The following is a 15,265-nucleotide window of genomic DNA, read 5'->3' as shown; positions in this document are numbered from 1 at the left end:
AAATAATATTTAAATAAAAAACGTACTAGGTATGTTCAAAAAAAGTGTTACACACAAATAGTTTCTGGTATTAAACAAGTAATATAAAACTTCTTACTTATTCAGTTTATTCAGAATCATCATATGTGTTAAGAACTTCATATTAGTCTGAAGCCCTGAAGATGACTTCAAAAAGGAGGTAGAAACCTCTACGAAGTCAAATTCGACGTGGTTCACTTTGGGAAATTCTCCAGTAATATTCGGTTCTCAATCTATTTTCCCTACAATTATCGACTTTTCTTTAGGCCTATACTTTATTTAGGAAGTATGTTTCTTCAGCAAGTTCTTGACTAGTTTTCTTCTGTCGTATTATATTATGTTTAGCATCTATTGACTATAGTTAACAGTATTATTGCCAAATAAATTGGCTTTTAAAAATACTGCCTTAGTATCTTAGTAGCATCCTCAGTAATCCTCAGGTGTTATCCCTCGCTTTTGTATATTTATTGTTGTTTTGTTTTATTTTCTTACAAGTGGTAAAAATGGTTTAAACGAAATTTATTGTCTATTGCTTGAAAGTCATTTAAGTGTGGCATCTTATGGTATGAGGTGATCTTCTCCTGACATCAGGAGCTACTTGAACTACTATTGGCAACTGTCAGTAGTTAATGAACGGCACGTCAAAGAATAGCAACAAATCGGCAATGAGTTTACCGAACCTTAATGATAATTCGTTCTGTAAATGAAATACAAACTTTCATAGACTAAGACCAACTTGCTTTCTGTGTACATAACGTTATCCCCTGTCATGATGTATATCTAAAGGTTCTTTTAAATTATCCTATGGCTTTCATCACTGTCGGAATATTAAATGAAGTTGTTTCAATTAATGCAGCAATCAAACTTTCTAACTTGAATGGATGTCATCTTTTTTACATACACTGAAATCTTGTATTAGATCGAGTGTAGAATTGTATAATGATATACAGTTATGAAAACATAATACTTTGTGAAATAAAACGGGATGAAACTAGTAGAGGAGGAAAATTTAACGATAAAAACCTATAAATTGACATTATATTGATAGTATGATAGTTTCCCACCTTTAGAGGTATCGGAGGAGTATGTCAACTAAAACTGTTACTGTCACAGTGGTAGTTGCAAAACTCGTCCGATACGTCTAAAGGTGGGAGAACTATCAATATAATGTCAATTTATAGGTTTCTATCGCCAAATTTCCCACCTCTACTAGTTTCATCTCTTTTATCTCTCAGCTTATATGTTTTCCATATTTTGCACGCTCATATGACATATCAATAAGAGTACAATAATATGACATATCAATAAGAGTAAGATTAAAAAATGCAAGTGACCAATATATTAAGTATGTAAATGCAAATAATATGCAAAAAATAATACAAAAGTGAGATATTTGGAGAAGGTTCTCACATATGAAGAAAATGATAATCAAAATATAATAAAACAACAGCACTAGTATCAGTAGATGACCAGGTCTTGTTCTGAAATGGAAATAACGTCATATAGATTTTTTTAAATTGACAGGATGACCCTAGGGGGGGAGGTTACAACTACTGGATGGTTTCTGGGGGTATGGAATAGTAATGGTGTTAACACGTATAGAGCTCAAAGTACATCCCAAAGGGGGGTGGGTTACAACCCCAAAACCCCCCTGGTTATGCCTATGAGAAAATTAACCATAAAGAAGTGCCTCCATACTAAAACAAACAAAAAATGGGATTCACTGAAGACAAGAGTTTAAATAGCTGGAGAAAGGAAGGAATTAGTTGAATAGTGAAGTAAACACGCCATAAAATATATTATGGACTTTCTACCAAAAAAGAGGTAATACTGATAAGACACGAGGTGTCAAAAAGCATATATCAAGATGAATACAGTGATCCTGACACAGTTCATTTTTCTCAAGGTTTATATTTTTATTATATTTATCTTACAGATATCTTTTTATATAAAATAGAGGTTTGTGTACAATGAAATAAATATTTAATATACCTAGGAAATAAATTAAAATTTATTTTGTACAAAAAATTTGTTTAAAAAATTATATAACAATATAATTCGAATAGTAGCTTACAACTATGTCATAAACAATATTCCCCATTATGTCAATTATTAGGTCGTTTATATCTAAACCAGTTGCTACAAAAACTAATTAACAATACCACTGATATACAAAAGATTTTGATCATTTCTAACGTTTGGAGCAAAAGTTTTGGAACAGATTTTCACTGGTTATAAAGACGGAATAATAATAAACTATTCTAAAGAAAAAAATGTGTGTGTACTTTGTACGCACGTAAGAAGTTATACTTCTATTATATGATTTCAACGAACTAAATATACTCTCAACAGGTTATTTGTATTTTATTTAAAGATTAAACTAATTTTTGCTTACTACTTTCCAAAAATTTGTATTAAAACAATACCAAAAATAAAAAAAATAGAAAACATACGGATTTGGACCAGGGACCTCTCGATATCCGATCACACGCTCTACCACTGAGCTATATTCCCTTTGCTTAGACAGGTTACAAGATTTTTCATACATACTGACAAATTTAATAGACCAAAAGTGAAGTATACAAAAATACTTTAAATATACTTACTATTATTATAAAATATCTTATTCCCGAGGAAGACAAATCCAAAGACACAAAAATTATAATAAATATATTTACTAAAAACACTAATAATATATATTCTTTGCGCACACCTTATTTGCGCTACATAAAGATGTAGCGACTAATACGATACTGTCGGTGTGCGCATGCGCCAGGGAATGTAAAAATTCACCCGCGTGCTAAAGAAGTATAACTTTAAAAATGTTTGACACACATCCTGTTTGAGTTCTCTTATTTAAATCGTAGATTACAACAGATTCTATTTCTGGACCTCGGAGGTAAACTACACTATGTCATTTCGAGTAAGTGTGTTTAGCGTGTGTTTGCAACAAATTTTAGAGCACTTATAATAGAGCCGGTTTCACCAACGACAAATAGTAGTTTATTCTATGAATAAAGTTATTCGACCAATAAACTGACATTTCTCCATTTTACTAACGTCAAATGAGACTTATTTTATGTATTTATCAAATAAATACTTGCTCTTCAAACAAATTGGTAAGTTAATCTGGCTGTGAATATTTAGAAGATAGTAAATTCGCCAGTTTAACTTTAAATTATGAAAATTATATTGAAACAAAATATAAATATAAACGTCTAATAAATCTTATTCGACGAATAGCGATTCATTGATTTATTTGTTGTTGGTGAAACCGGACCTTTAGGATGTTAATAAAAATCTGATATATCCCACAATCGGTTGAAAGACCATATGACCATATTTTAATTATAATATATAACCAATTTGTTTAATCCATCTAATAAAATAAGTGCATTAAAAAAACTTATTCAAAACAACACCATGTCGACATAGTGTAGTTTACCTCTGAGGTCCAGATTTTTAATTGTGTTATGTAAATCCCCCAAATTCGACGACAGATATCTTCACCACTGCAGGGTGAAAATATTACTTCAGCGTTCAGAATGAACGCGAATACGTAGAGGAAACAATCAACAAACATAATAGAAAGCCACGCAATATCTTGTCATAATAATATTGGAACGATCACAGAGATAATATGTCAACATGCATAGAAATCCTATTATAGTTTTGAAATAAGAAAGTATCCGAAGGAACTAAAAAATCAAAATAAAAGAACAAATGAAGAAACAACAAATGGCACAAACACGTATTAGTATTAAGAGGCGAGCCAAAAAAAAACAGCCAGAATCTTAGGTTTCAAATTCAGTAAGTACATTGTCTCTTATGTACAGTAGAGTGTCGATAATCCGAACACTGGTAATCCGAACGATCGCTAATCCGAAAGCAAGAAAAAATTATTAAATTAAAAAATATGATCACGGACCGAATTTTTGGATTTAATATGTATTATATTATATTATTAGTATAATTAATTAATAATTATTATATATATTATAATAATTTAATATTTAGTATGTCAAAGGTTCAATTGAAATCAAGTATCTGCTTGATTTAGAATTTTTTAGCCATTACTTGACTTTTGATGAAACAATGGTCATATATCTACTACATGCCAAAAGTAAAGAAACCATCGAAGCAGTGGTGAACAAGCGGCGAAGTCCCTCCTACGACGACCAGATCAACCAAATCTGGTGATGGTGACTGTTTTTTCCGACTTGACGAAAAACTGAAAATATATGAGAAAAACAACAAAAATTGTGCGTTTTCTTAATTAAGTTTAATTATTTTTTGTTTCATTTTCATATAAGTGTAGTTTACTGTGAATACTTCTGCTCGTCAGTTTAGTCACTTCCAGAAATGTCAAAGTTTAGCCAACTAAAAAAAAAAGAAAATTCTAACCTTATTTTTGCTTAAAAACTCGGCCTAGTATGGGCCTGGTATGTAAAGAGGACTGTAAATTAGGCTTATTTTTATATTGCACATCTGCTTTACTTGGCAAAAAATATTCTATTTTAAGGACACTTTTGTTTAGAAATATCTTAATATATAAAAGAAATTGAATGAACACAATAAATTGCCAACTGTAAACTGACATTTACAATTTTACAATAATTATGGACAGTTATTGCATTTAGAACAAAATCATATGTATAATTCCCTATTTGATAGGACATTTGTTTACTGTTGGGATTTTGTTCTGTAAACACGCATTACTAGTAGGTATAGATTTCTGCAAAAATTTATTTGAAAACTTTAAAAAATGCGCCAAAACTTTTGTTCCGCACGCTATAAACACAACTGGTCTAAAAAAATCACATTAATTAGTATATAAGTACAGTACATTATTTAAGTACAGTACTTCCTCCTATACAATTCCGAGGTTACCGCTACTGCGCCTCCTGGCAGGAACCTGACGAAGTTATCACCCGCCAGAGGTCCAATCACAAATAAATTTTCACAACCATTAACGCTATGAGTCAGCCTGTTGACGTCAGCTGGGTTCGTCTTGCAGTCCAAGGGAAGGTTCTTCTGTACTCCCAAATTGATGTGTTCGGGTAGAAAAGAGAGGTCTGGTCTTGATCCGATGAGTATTACCGCGAAGGATACGTGCAACTTTGAGAGCACGCCGTCTTTTGAGGTTAAGATCACAGTTCTGGATGCAGCGTCGAAATCACTTAGGGTGTATTCAGGGTAGGCCGTGTAGTAGGAGTGTGTCGAGCCCCCGTCTAGCATCATTTGGTGAACCTAAAAAAGTTTGTGTTTTCTTAGTATACATAAAATTTAAATTAAAAAAAATATATGTTAGATATACCGACACAATGAAGTTACTTAATGAAGAAAATTTAGACATTATAGACCATTCCACAGTGACGTCATTTGACAGCGGTTGAGGGGCAAACATCTTGTAAACAAAGTACGTTTAGTGCAGAAAACCATTGTTTAATTTAAAAATATGATTAAACCAGCATTTTGTTCAGTTGTAAAGTGTTCCAGTAAAGGTAAAAGAGATAAAGTGAGTTTTTTTAGAATACCGGCCACATTTCAAGATCGAGTCATTTTAAATGCACTGTCAACAGAACAACGGGAATTGTGGGTCAAGAATACTGATTTTCTGATTATTCCGGGTTTGCATCCCCTGTGAAGGTGTTATAATATCCAATATTTGACATTTTTGTAGTTAAAACCACAGAATTTTTATAATAAAACCAGAAAATAGCACTGAAAACACAATATTTGCCCCTCAGCGACGCTGTCAAAGTCACGTGACCTGGAATGGTCAATTGTGAAGATATTTAACGATAACTACGATACGGGCCAGATTCCAAACGATTGGGTGCGTTCGGACGACCACAGCGGCTGACTGTCAGCACAAATCGGCTGAGTGGTTGTATCCAGCGGTGATAGGGAAAGCTTAGTAAATCTCTCAGCGGCTGACTTCCAGCGGTGACGTCTGACAGCTATCGCTTACTTAGCTGTCCAACCGCTGTGGTCGTCCGAACGCAACCATTGGCTTCGCTCTACATTTATCGCCCTAGCCAAAACACCACGTGTGAAATTCTGAATGGACCACCGGCTAATGAGCCTAATGAAATGAACCAGTTTTTAAAAGTTTAGTTGAGAATATTACACATAAGATTATTTATTAAGTAGTGTGAAGAGGACAGTGGCTGGATTCAGTTTGGTTTCAAAAATGGACTTGGCACGAGAGAGGAGATCTTTAGTGTGCAAACATTATTAATATAGAATTATTTAAATCAAAGAAAGGATGTTTTTCTCCGTTTCATCGATTATGAGAAAGCATTCGATAACGTCAAACATGAACTATGTAATGATAAAATATCTACACGAGTTGGGATTGGATGCCAAAGATATAAGAGTTATCGCCAATGTGTATTGGCGATGAATTGGATTTCTCAATAAAAAGGAGTAAGGCAAGGTTGTATACTTTCTCCAATATTGTTTAACTTATACATAGATAAAGCCTTCGCAGAAGCAGTGACAGATTCTAATAAGGGTATTATTAAAGTAAATGGCATATTTATGAAAATTTCAATATACAGGGTGCTGTCTCAAGGTTACAATTACTTCATATTTTTTTGTTAATCCGGACCAGGATTTTTCTTTTCTTTTTATTACTAAATGGGTTGTTTCGATGTAGTAAACAAGTATTATTTTTAAAATGAGTATTTATTCATTAACTTTAATAATTTATTATTAAAAGTTAATTATACCTGCTTTTTAATCTTAGAGTTTTTAAAATGTCACTATAATTAATTTCAAAATTAAAGTTATTAAATATTCTGCGCAAAAAAATTGAAGAGAACCTATAAATTTAGTTTTTTTGTGCTTTTTTCAAATGTGGTGTTATTTATATACAGGGTGTTGTTTCAAGGTCACAATTACTTTACATTTTTTTGTTAATCCGATTTGTATTTTCCTTGTTATTACTAAGTGTGTCCTTCCGATGTAGTAAATAAGTATTGATTATTTTTAAAATAAGTATTTATTCATTAACTTTAGTAATATATTATTAAGAGGTAATTAATCTGCTTTTTAATCTCAGAGTTCTTAAAAATTTCAATATAATTTCAATAAACTTAGTTTTTTGTACTCTTTTTAAATATGCAAACGGATTTTGAAAATTTCGATGACAGAGTGTTATTTCACGGTCACAATTAATTTATATTTTTTGTTAATCCAGACCTTCATTTTTCTTGTGATTAGTAGCAGAGTGGTTTGGGTTCTAAGTGAGACATGTGTGTACCAAATATCAAAAAAATATACAAGGTGGTTCTAAGGTTATGGATCCAGAAAGAAATGGGCAAAATTGATAAAACACCCTGTAACTCGGTTGTAAAAATCAGTGAGGCAATAAATGTAAAAGTCACTGAGGCAAGAACCGCCTCAGTGACCTCTATTCACCGTTTAGAGTATTTCCATTTCCCAATGAAACACCACACCCTGTATAAACTGTCGAATTTTGTAAAATCCCAACTAATAAATAGTATAAAGTTCCGAAAAGGAAAAGTAGGAAAAAGATGATGATTTTACAGCTAATTTCAAAAAAGTTTTTCACAATAATAAGCACTGGGGTGGTGTTTCTGAATCGACCTTCATTTTTAACTTATAAACTGGCAAGGTCGGAAAAAATCAATTTATGTAGTAATCAAATTCCTGTTTGTTTAATATAATCTATAATCTACCGCCTAACAATCCAATCCCGATTGAGTGTACCTGGCAAATATTATTTTATTTGTACGATATAGCAGGCAAAACAGTCTGTTACTATACAAAAAATGGACTAATTTATTAATGTGAAGATGAAAACAAACACAGTTATTTTTGGAAATAATAATTATGATAATTATGAATTTACTATTTTTATTGGAAATAAGGCATAATGTTACTTCAAATACTTTAGAATAATTTTAATAATTATAAACATTATTTATTAATATTTTAACAATTACACAGCTCACCACAACAAGGCACCTCATTTTTATGGAGTACTGAAAGTTCATAAAGCGAGTACACGAGTTGTTCTTAGAGGAAATACATTTACATATTAACATCTGTTTTATTAAAAGATTATTAGGTATCTTTTGCCGTTAAGTAGTAATGTTCAAGAATACACCGAATGGAACAGAACAACTCCTGAACGGGATCAACAACTTTCAAAACAACAAACACATTGAGATCTATTTTATCAAAAAACTAAATCTAGCGATGAACAAGAAAAACAAAGAATTGTATTTACCAATTACCTCGCGAATGCGAATATTTTTATGTAGGTATGCGAATCATCAAGACGATTAAATAGAATAAGTGAACATCAATCTTACACCAAAAATAGAGAATTTGATAGATCTCAAATAAATATATAAACACGGATGGGAAATGAACATAAAACTAATGGAAAGATTCAAGTAGGTATAGTCCTGAAGGAAACAGATGGTAAAAAGAAAAAAAAATCAAAGAAGCGGCCCTAATTGTGTTAAATGAAACCACCTACGTCGCAAATTTCTCGGCAGAATGTAGTAGGATCTGGAATGTTAAAAGAGGAAATCGATAGAAAGAAAATACCACTATTAGTAAGTAAATACCATATCGACGATACATCATTTGTCTTACAATAATATAGGTAGGATATAAAATCAGAGTTTGGTGTTAATATTGAGAGTAAACTAAATGTAAAACCAAATATTTACCATGTCGGGATAGTGTCATTAGGCTTTTTTCCTGTTTTTCCCCATGATTTACTATGATATCTCTAACAGAACGGGGAGAATTTTACTGTCATCATTGCATGTTGCCTTTATAAAAACAAATCACATGCTATGCTTTTTCTGACGGATGTTCTTAAGTTAAAGTTGATTTCATGTAATCGAATGAGCTATCTTAGAATAAAGTCGTCCCAGGAACCCAACTTAAAAATATTGGCAATATCATTTTAAAGTCATCTAATTTAAAATGTATAATATAGGTCTATGTCTTTATTGTCAATTATTAGAAAATGTTTTTACCAAGTAACAAAAACAAAATTTGTTTAATTTAATAATGTTTTGTATTTTAATAACGATTTCCTAAGTCGAAATAAACTTATAATAAATAAACTTATTTTAAAGTAAAATTTTGGCATATTCCCAATAAAAATAGTCAATTGCATTAAGATGCACCAAGAAAATAGTTTTAGAACAATACTTAATTATGAATATAAATAAAAATTTTACCTTGTGGTATTCAGGATATAAGTTTTCTTGCAGATGCCTGCTTAATTCTGGAGATTTTTGTCTAAAAACGTGTATCACAGGTACATTCCTTCCCCTTGCAGCGATAATAGCGTCTGCAGCACTCAGACCAGCTCCAATGACCAGCACGGGAGCCACATTTTCCTTAACGTTAGCCAGATAAGAATCCAAATTCTTCTCCAAGCTCCTTAAGTCGTAGAGAATCCATTCGGGGTCCTTCTTCACCTTAGATACCTCTAACCTATTCGGCAAGTCGCTACCCCCGTTCGCTAAAACTAAATATTTACAGGCGTAGGTTAACTTTTCCCCGGTGTTGGAGTCCACAGCATTCACAATCCAGTTGGTTTCTTTATCACAGATCGCGGAATTATACGAAGGCACGGATTTTAAATCTAAACTAAACGAGTTCCTGAGAAACCTCTCGTTCAAGGACGTGGAGTAGAAACTATCACAATTATTGTAATCATTTGTATCACAGCAAAAACTAATGGAACGTCTCTTGTCGTTCTTCCGGGGGATTATAATGGCGTCTTGATCTCTGGGGCGTTTACATCGGATCTTCCTCCGATTTTTTAGCATTAGACAATCAATGGCATTGGAGATCCAACATCGATGCTCGTCCGTACAGTTTTCTTCAAATTCTCGCTCTATACAAGCCTCCAAAGTTTCCTTTAGTTCTTTGCCTATTCTACTGGTCCAGTAGCCTTTCTTCCTGAGTCTTTTCTCTACAATGTATGGTTGTTCGTGTTCGATTTGCTCCACGGAGTTGACGGAGACATAGTTGTGAAAATTTTCGGTGAGTCCCATTTGTTCGGTGTATTGCACGTAGTATTTGGCAACGTCGCAGGCGAAGGCTCGTTTTTCTCCAGAGTCTCCTGAGTTAAATGGTAGACCGGGGAGAGCCATCCAACTTCCTAGAGACAGGGTGAGGATTTGGGGATCCATGCTGTGCCAGGAACCGCCTGGAGGACCTTTGCCCAGGACGATGTGTTCAATCTAAAACATTATACAAAAATACTATTAAGTGATAATCATTTTATAAAGTTACTAAAAACTACACTAAGCATCAAAATTAACGCACCACCTTAAAAATGGGACATTTTTGATGTCTTGTATTTCCTAAACCTGTTGCCCGATTTTAGTGATTTTTTTAGTATATGATAGCTTTATTCTTCAAGAATATCGATGTAATAATATTATTGGTAAACAGGTAAGTGTCATTGTATACCGGGTGTAACAATGATAGTATGTTTTTTCCTCAAAGTTTGGAACACCCTGTGGAATATTCTAGAGTATATAAAATATTGAAATTAAAACCCAACTGTAGCCTTAGGCTTTCTTAACATTTTACTTTATGATTTATTCGCTTATGTGGGATAATAAAAAAGTTAGGTACTTTAACAACTAGCCATGTTTTTCATCAATACAGGGTGTTTCTAAATAAGTGCGACAAACTTTAAGGGGTAATTCTGCATGAAAAAATAATTACTTATTTTTAGCATATAAGCAAAACGCTCGGACAGGTCGATTTTTAAAATAATCAAAGTATGTTATAACATCAATGTTTCGAACTTTACGCGATCCCTCTTCAGGTGACAGGCACAACTTTGATTTTTTAAATGGGAAAGTACATCACGTGACAGCTCATTTAAAAGCGTTTGAAATGGTGATTCCAAAAATGTATAACACTTTAATCCTTTTTAAAAGCGCAGGTGCAAAATTTCGATCGAATTCTTTTTAAACGCATTCATTTTTTTTTGGAATCCTGAGAAAACTAATAAGTATTTTTGAAAATTTTAAACGCAGAATAAAAGATTACATTATTACCGAGGGCTGAAAGTCCTTGGAACAAAAAAAAAGTTTCTTTTGAATGGTATATTTGAAATTAAAAATCATACTAAATTTTCTCTATTTCACCCCTGTGACTTATTAAAATAATCATTATAGAAGTTCTCAGGGACTTCAGACCCTCGATAATACTGTAATATTTTATTCTAAGTTTAATTTTTTCAAAAATACTAATTAATTTTCTCAGGATTCGAAAAAAATGAATACGATAATAGGCACACGAAAACTTCCTTCCAGTACGGACTACACGTGGAAACGAAATGAAATTATTCCGCACTTCGGCAAAGAATTCTTTTTTAAACAATGGTAACACAGAGAAGCTCGGGGTATTATTACGATAAGGAAAAGCCGTTACATTTCAAATGGTCAAGCAAAACACTTATTGTTTTAACAACTGCGTTTATTGTTACCATGAACCATTGATTGTGGTTATTAAACGCAGTAGTAGATTGATTAATGCATTCATCAATGCAACAATGCAATGCAACAATCAGTTTACATCTATGGAATAATCATATATTACTCTATATTAACAACATTTGTACATTGTTTTAATGAACTCTGTACGTTATCACGATAAACCAAGTTAATTGTTTATCATCTACGAAATCAAGAAGGTATTTTGCAGCCAGAATTACTATTATTTATTAAATAATAATATACGAAACTAATTTATTGACTGAATAAATTGAGTGTTATTGATTAATGTACTCTAGTTATTTTCACAATTATTATTCAATCATTGTGACAATAACCAAATACATTCATCAATGTCTAAAAGTTCGTTGAAGCAAAAAATTAAATTGTTGTTACAACGAAATACTATTCAATAATCACTGTTAATCAATATTACGAACTAAATTTTTTTGAGTGTACCCCTTCTGTATAATAGTAATTCTGCATAAATTTCCCAAAATATCATAAAAACTAATGACAACTTCTACAAAACAACAAAATGGAAGTCGGAATAATAGTAATCAGCAATGGAAATGAAGTACCTTGGTATTATACTGTTCAGCTATGGAGACCTGGACAAAGAAGTGAGATATCCAGTACAAAAACCTAAACAAATAGACTGGAACCTACTGGAAATAGAAACAGGGCCCAATACAGCCTCAACATAAAGAATACTGGAAACGGCGCGGCGGAGATGAAAGTACTGAGAAGAATTACAGAAAATACGCTGAGAGATCGAAAGAGGAGTGACGATATTAAAAGACAATGTAACGTACAGTGTATAAACGAATGGACACTAAATAGAAAGAAAGAATGGAATAACCACACAAGCAGAATGGGGAGACCCGTGTGGTCAAAATAATAGCAAGAAACAAATCACCAATCGGCAAAAGAAGTATTGAATTGGAATGAACCACAGCAAGGAAATCTTAAAACACGCATATCAAGAATATTATTCTACAGAGTGAGTTGAAAGTTGTAGTTTCGACACTGGTAGCAATTACTGATGAAAAAATACTACAAGAGAGGAGTAAAATCAATAAAACAAGAAATAGAATAAAACGTGCATGCTAATAAAAAGGGAAGACACGATGTTAAAAATAATAATAAGTAGGTAAACTTGCATATTTATCCATTGAATGGTATTAATTCATCATTAATTCACGTTTCGTATACATACAAATAGCATTGGCACTGGTGAACTTACTTAAAACATTTTTTTCGATAATGTAATGATGTATACAGTACAGTAACCGATAAAGTATAATTATGGAAGTATTCAGTTGGAGATAAAATCACCTATCACCTATAGACATTTAAATTTTTTAAAGTGGAGCCAAAGATCTGGACACTTTGATAAGAATAGTAAAGCATTTTTTACTTTTATGTGATACATTTTTTCTTATCATTTAAAGTCCTGTACTGGCGCCATTCTCTACCGCATAATAATATCTTATAATAGTATATTCTAATTAATTTCTTGATTCCTTCCTCCCGCTCTTCTTTTCTTACTGTAAGTGCTCTTTATCTGAATTGGCGGAGTTCTATCTAGATCTTAGCAGATTTAGGGAAATGTAATATAGTGGTAGAAATTTAAGATAATATAATAGATAATTAGAAAAATATTAAAAATAAGTTGGGTAGACCGAATAACAAATGTTGAGGTCCTCAGAAAGATGAAAAAGGAAATCATGAATACGATTAAGATAAGAAAGTTACAATATCTCGGCTACGTTATGAGAGGGGATAAATATGTTTTGCTACAAACCATAATATAGGGAAAAATACAGGGAAAACGAAGTATTGGAAAAAGACGCAAAGACGACCCCGACTCAGATAGTCAATATGCAGAATGAACTAACAACAGGAAAAAAATATAAAGATAAAAATCCACGAGGAAAATAAAATTCCTGTAGTTGGCTGTATACCATAAGTCACAATAATATAGTGATGTTGATTATAGTTACTTTCGAGTATTCATTACAAATCGTTACTTTTGTATAAAGTAATCATTTACAGTATTCGTTACTTTGATTACTATGATTACTTTTGTATTTGAGTACCGGTAATCATATCGAAAAATCGTATTTCGCAGTAGGTAGGTATTTTGTATAAATTAATCATTTACAGTATTCGTTACTTTGATTACTATGATTAATACTTTTGTATTTGAGTACCGGTAATCGTATCCAGAATCGTATTTCTCAGTAGGTAGGTATTTTGTGTAGGTATTCCGATATAATAACGACCTTCACCGATCTATTTAAGGGATAAAAATAATTTGATTACTATGATTACTTTTTTATTTGAGTACCTGTAATCATATCGAGAATCGTATTTCTCAGTAGGTAGGTATTTTGTATAGGTATTCCTTTTTAACTATTTAGAATGGGAAATAAGCCACAATATTATTAAAAAATGATTTTTATTAACGTTTCGACGCCCAAATCGGGTGCCGTTGTCAAAATACAAAATACTATTTATTGATTGGAATGTGTCTGAAGATATTCAACCTCTCATCTTCACCGATGAGCCCATAGAGGTTGAAGAGGGCGAAACACATTTCTAAGAGCTGGTGTTTGGATCTTCGATTCTATTCAAAAAATTTTTCCCAGCCCGAAGTAGTGGCTGTGTGAATTGTTCGTAAGGGGATTTTTCCGCATTCTCTATTTCATTTGTTTGTTTTCGTACGAGTGGTCGTCCAAACCAGTACCTGTGGATCTTTTAATCACTGAGTGTGTTTCAAAGATCTACATCTTTTGTTTTTTCATAAACATTATCTTACTTACTCTAAAGTAATTAGGGAATTAAAACTTGAGAATGGCATTGTCAGGTTGGGCGTAGATTTACGTTCCTGCTATGTCTAGGTCTCGAATGTTGTTTTTTGATTGGAATGTGTCTGAAGATATTCAACCTCTCATCTTCACCGATGAGCCCATAGAGGTTGAAGAGGGCGAAACACATTTCTAAGAGCTGGTGTTTGGATCTTCGATTCTATTCAAAAAAATTTTTCCAGCCCGAAATAGTGGATGTGTGAATTGTTCGTAAGGGGATTTTTCCGCATTCTCTATTTCATTTGTTTGTATTTTGTATTTTGACAACGGCACCCGATTTGGGCGTCGAAACGTTAATCAAAATCATTTTTTAATAATATTGTGGCTTATTTCCCATTCTAAATAGTTAAAATTGTAAAAATGCCACAAGAAAATAGCTTCAGAACAACATTAGGTATTCCTATATAACAACGACCTTCACCAATCTGTTTAAGATATAAAAATGATTTGATTACTATGATTACGTTTGTATTTGAGTACCGGAATCAAAGTAGATACAATAGTCGGTACTCGCTCTGATATACGATTGGTACGAAGTAACGAAGTAATCAGAGTAATCAAAGTAAATACAATAGTCGTTACTCGCTCTGATACGATTGGTACGAAGTAACGAAGTAATCAGAGTAATCAAAGTAACGATTTGCCTCTCTATATAGTAATCGTTACTTTCGGTATTCGTAAGTAACGAGTACTTTGTAACGAATAGTTACTTTTTCAACATCACTACAATAATACCAAGTTTTTTGTAAAAGGTATATTTAATACCCCAATAAGGGTTACATCACAAAACAAAACCTTTTCGGATTAATAGGTAATCCATCATCAGTGTTAAGCTAATAGCATGCATGCGTGAGC

The 15,265-nt window shown here is 32.4% G+C and overlaps 1 protein-coding gene across 2 annotated transcripts in view; it reads right to left on the bottom strand.

Moving 5' to 3' along the window:
• Window positions 1-2,000: 2,000 nt before the first annotated feature.
• Window positions 2,001-15,265, bottom strand: part of LOC114329184 (oxidative stress-induced growth inhibitor 2-like) — a 271,375-nt gene continuing 258,110 nt past the window's right edge. For both annotated transcript variants that reach the window (XM_050653250.1, XM_028278208.2), the window contains exons 4-5: window positions 9,255-10,268; window positions 2,001-5,268 (exon numbers count right to left, since the gene is read on the bottom strand). In XM_050653250.1, coding sequence (XP_050509207.1) covers window positions 4,870-5,268; window positions 9,255-10,268 — 1,413 coding nt within the window. In that variant the 3' untranslated portion in view covers window positions 2,001-4,869. The remainder of the gene's footprint in view (window positions 5,269-9,254; window positions 10,269-15,265) is intronic.

Source organism: Diabrotica virgifera, chromosome 6 (assembly GCF_917563875.1).
Source record: "Diabrotica virgifera virgifera chromosome 6, PGI_DIABVI_V3a".
Lineage (NCBI taxonomy): Eukaryota > Metazoa > Arthropoda > Insecta > Coleoptera > Chrysomelidae > Diabrotica > Diabrotica virgifera.
This window is presented reverse-complemented; position numbering and strand designations above follow the sequence as displayed.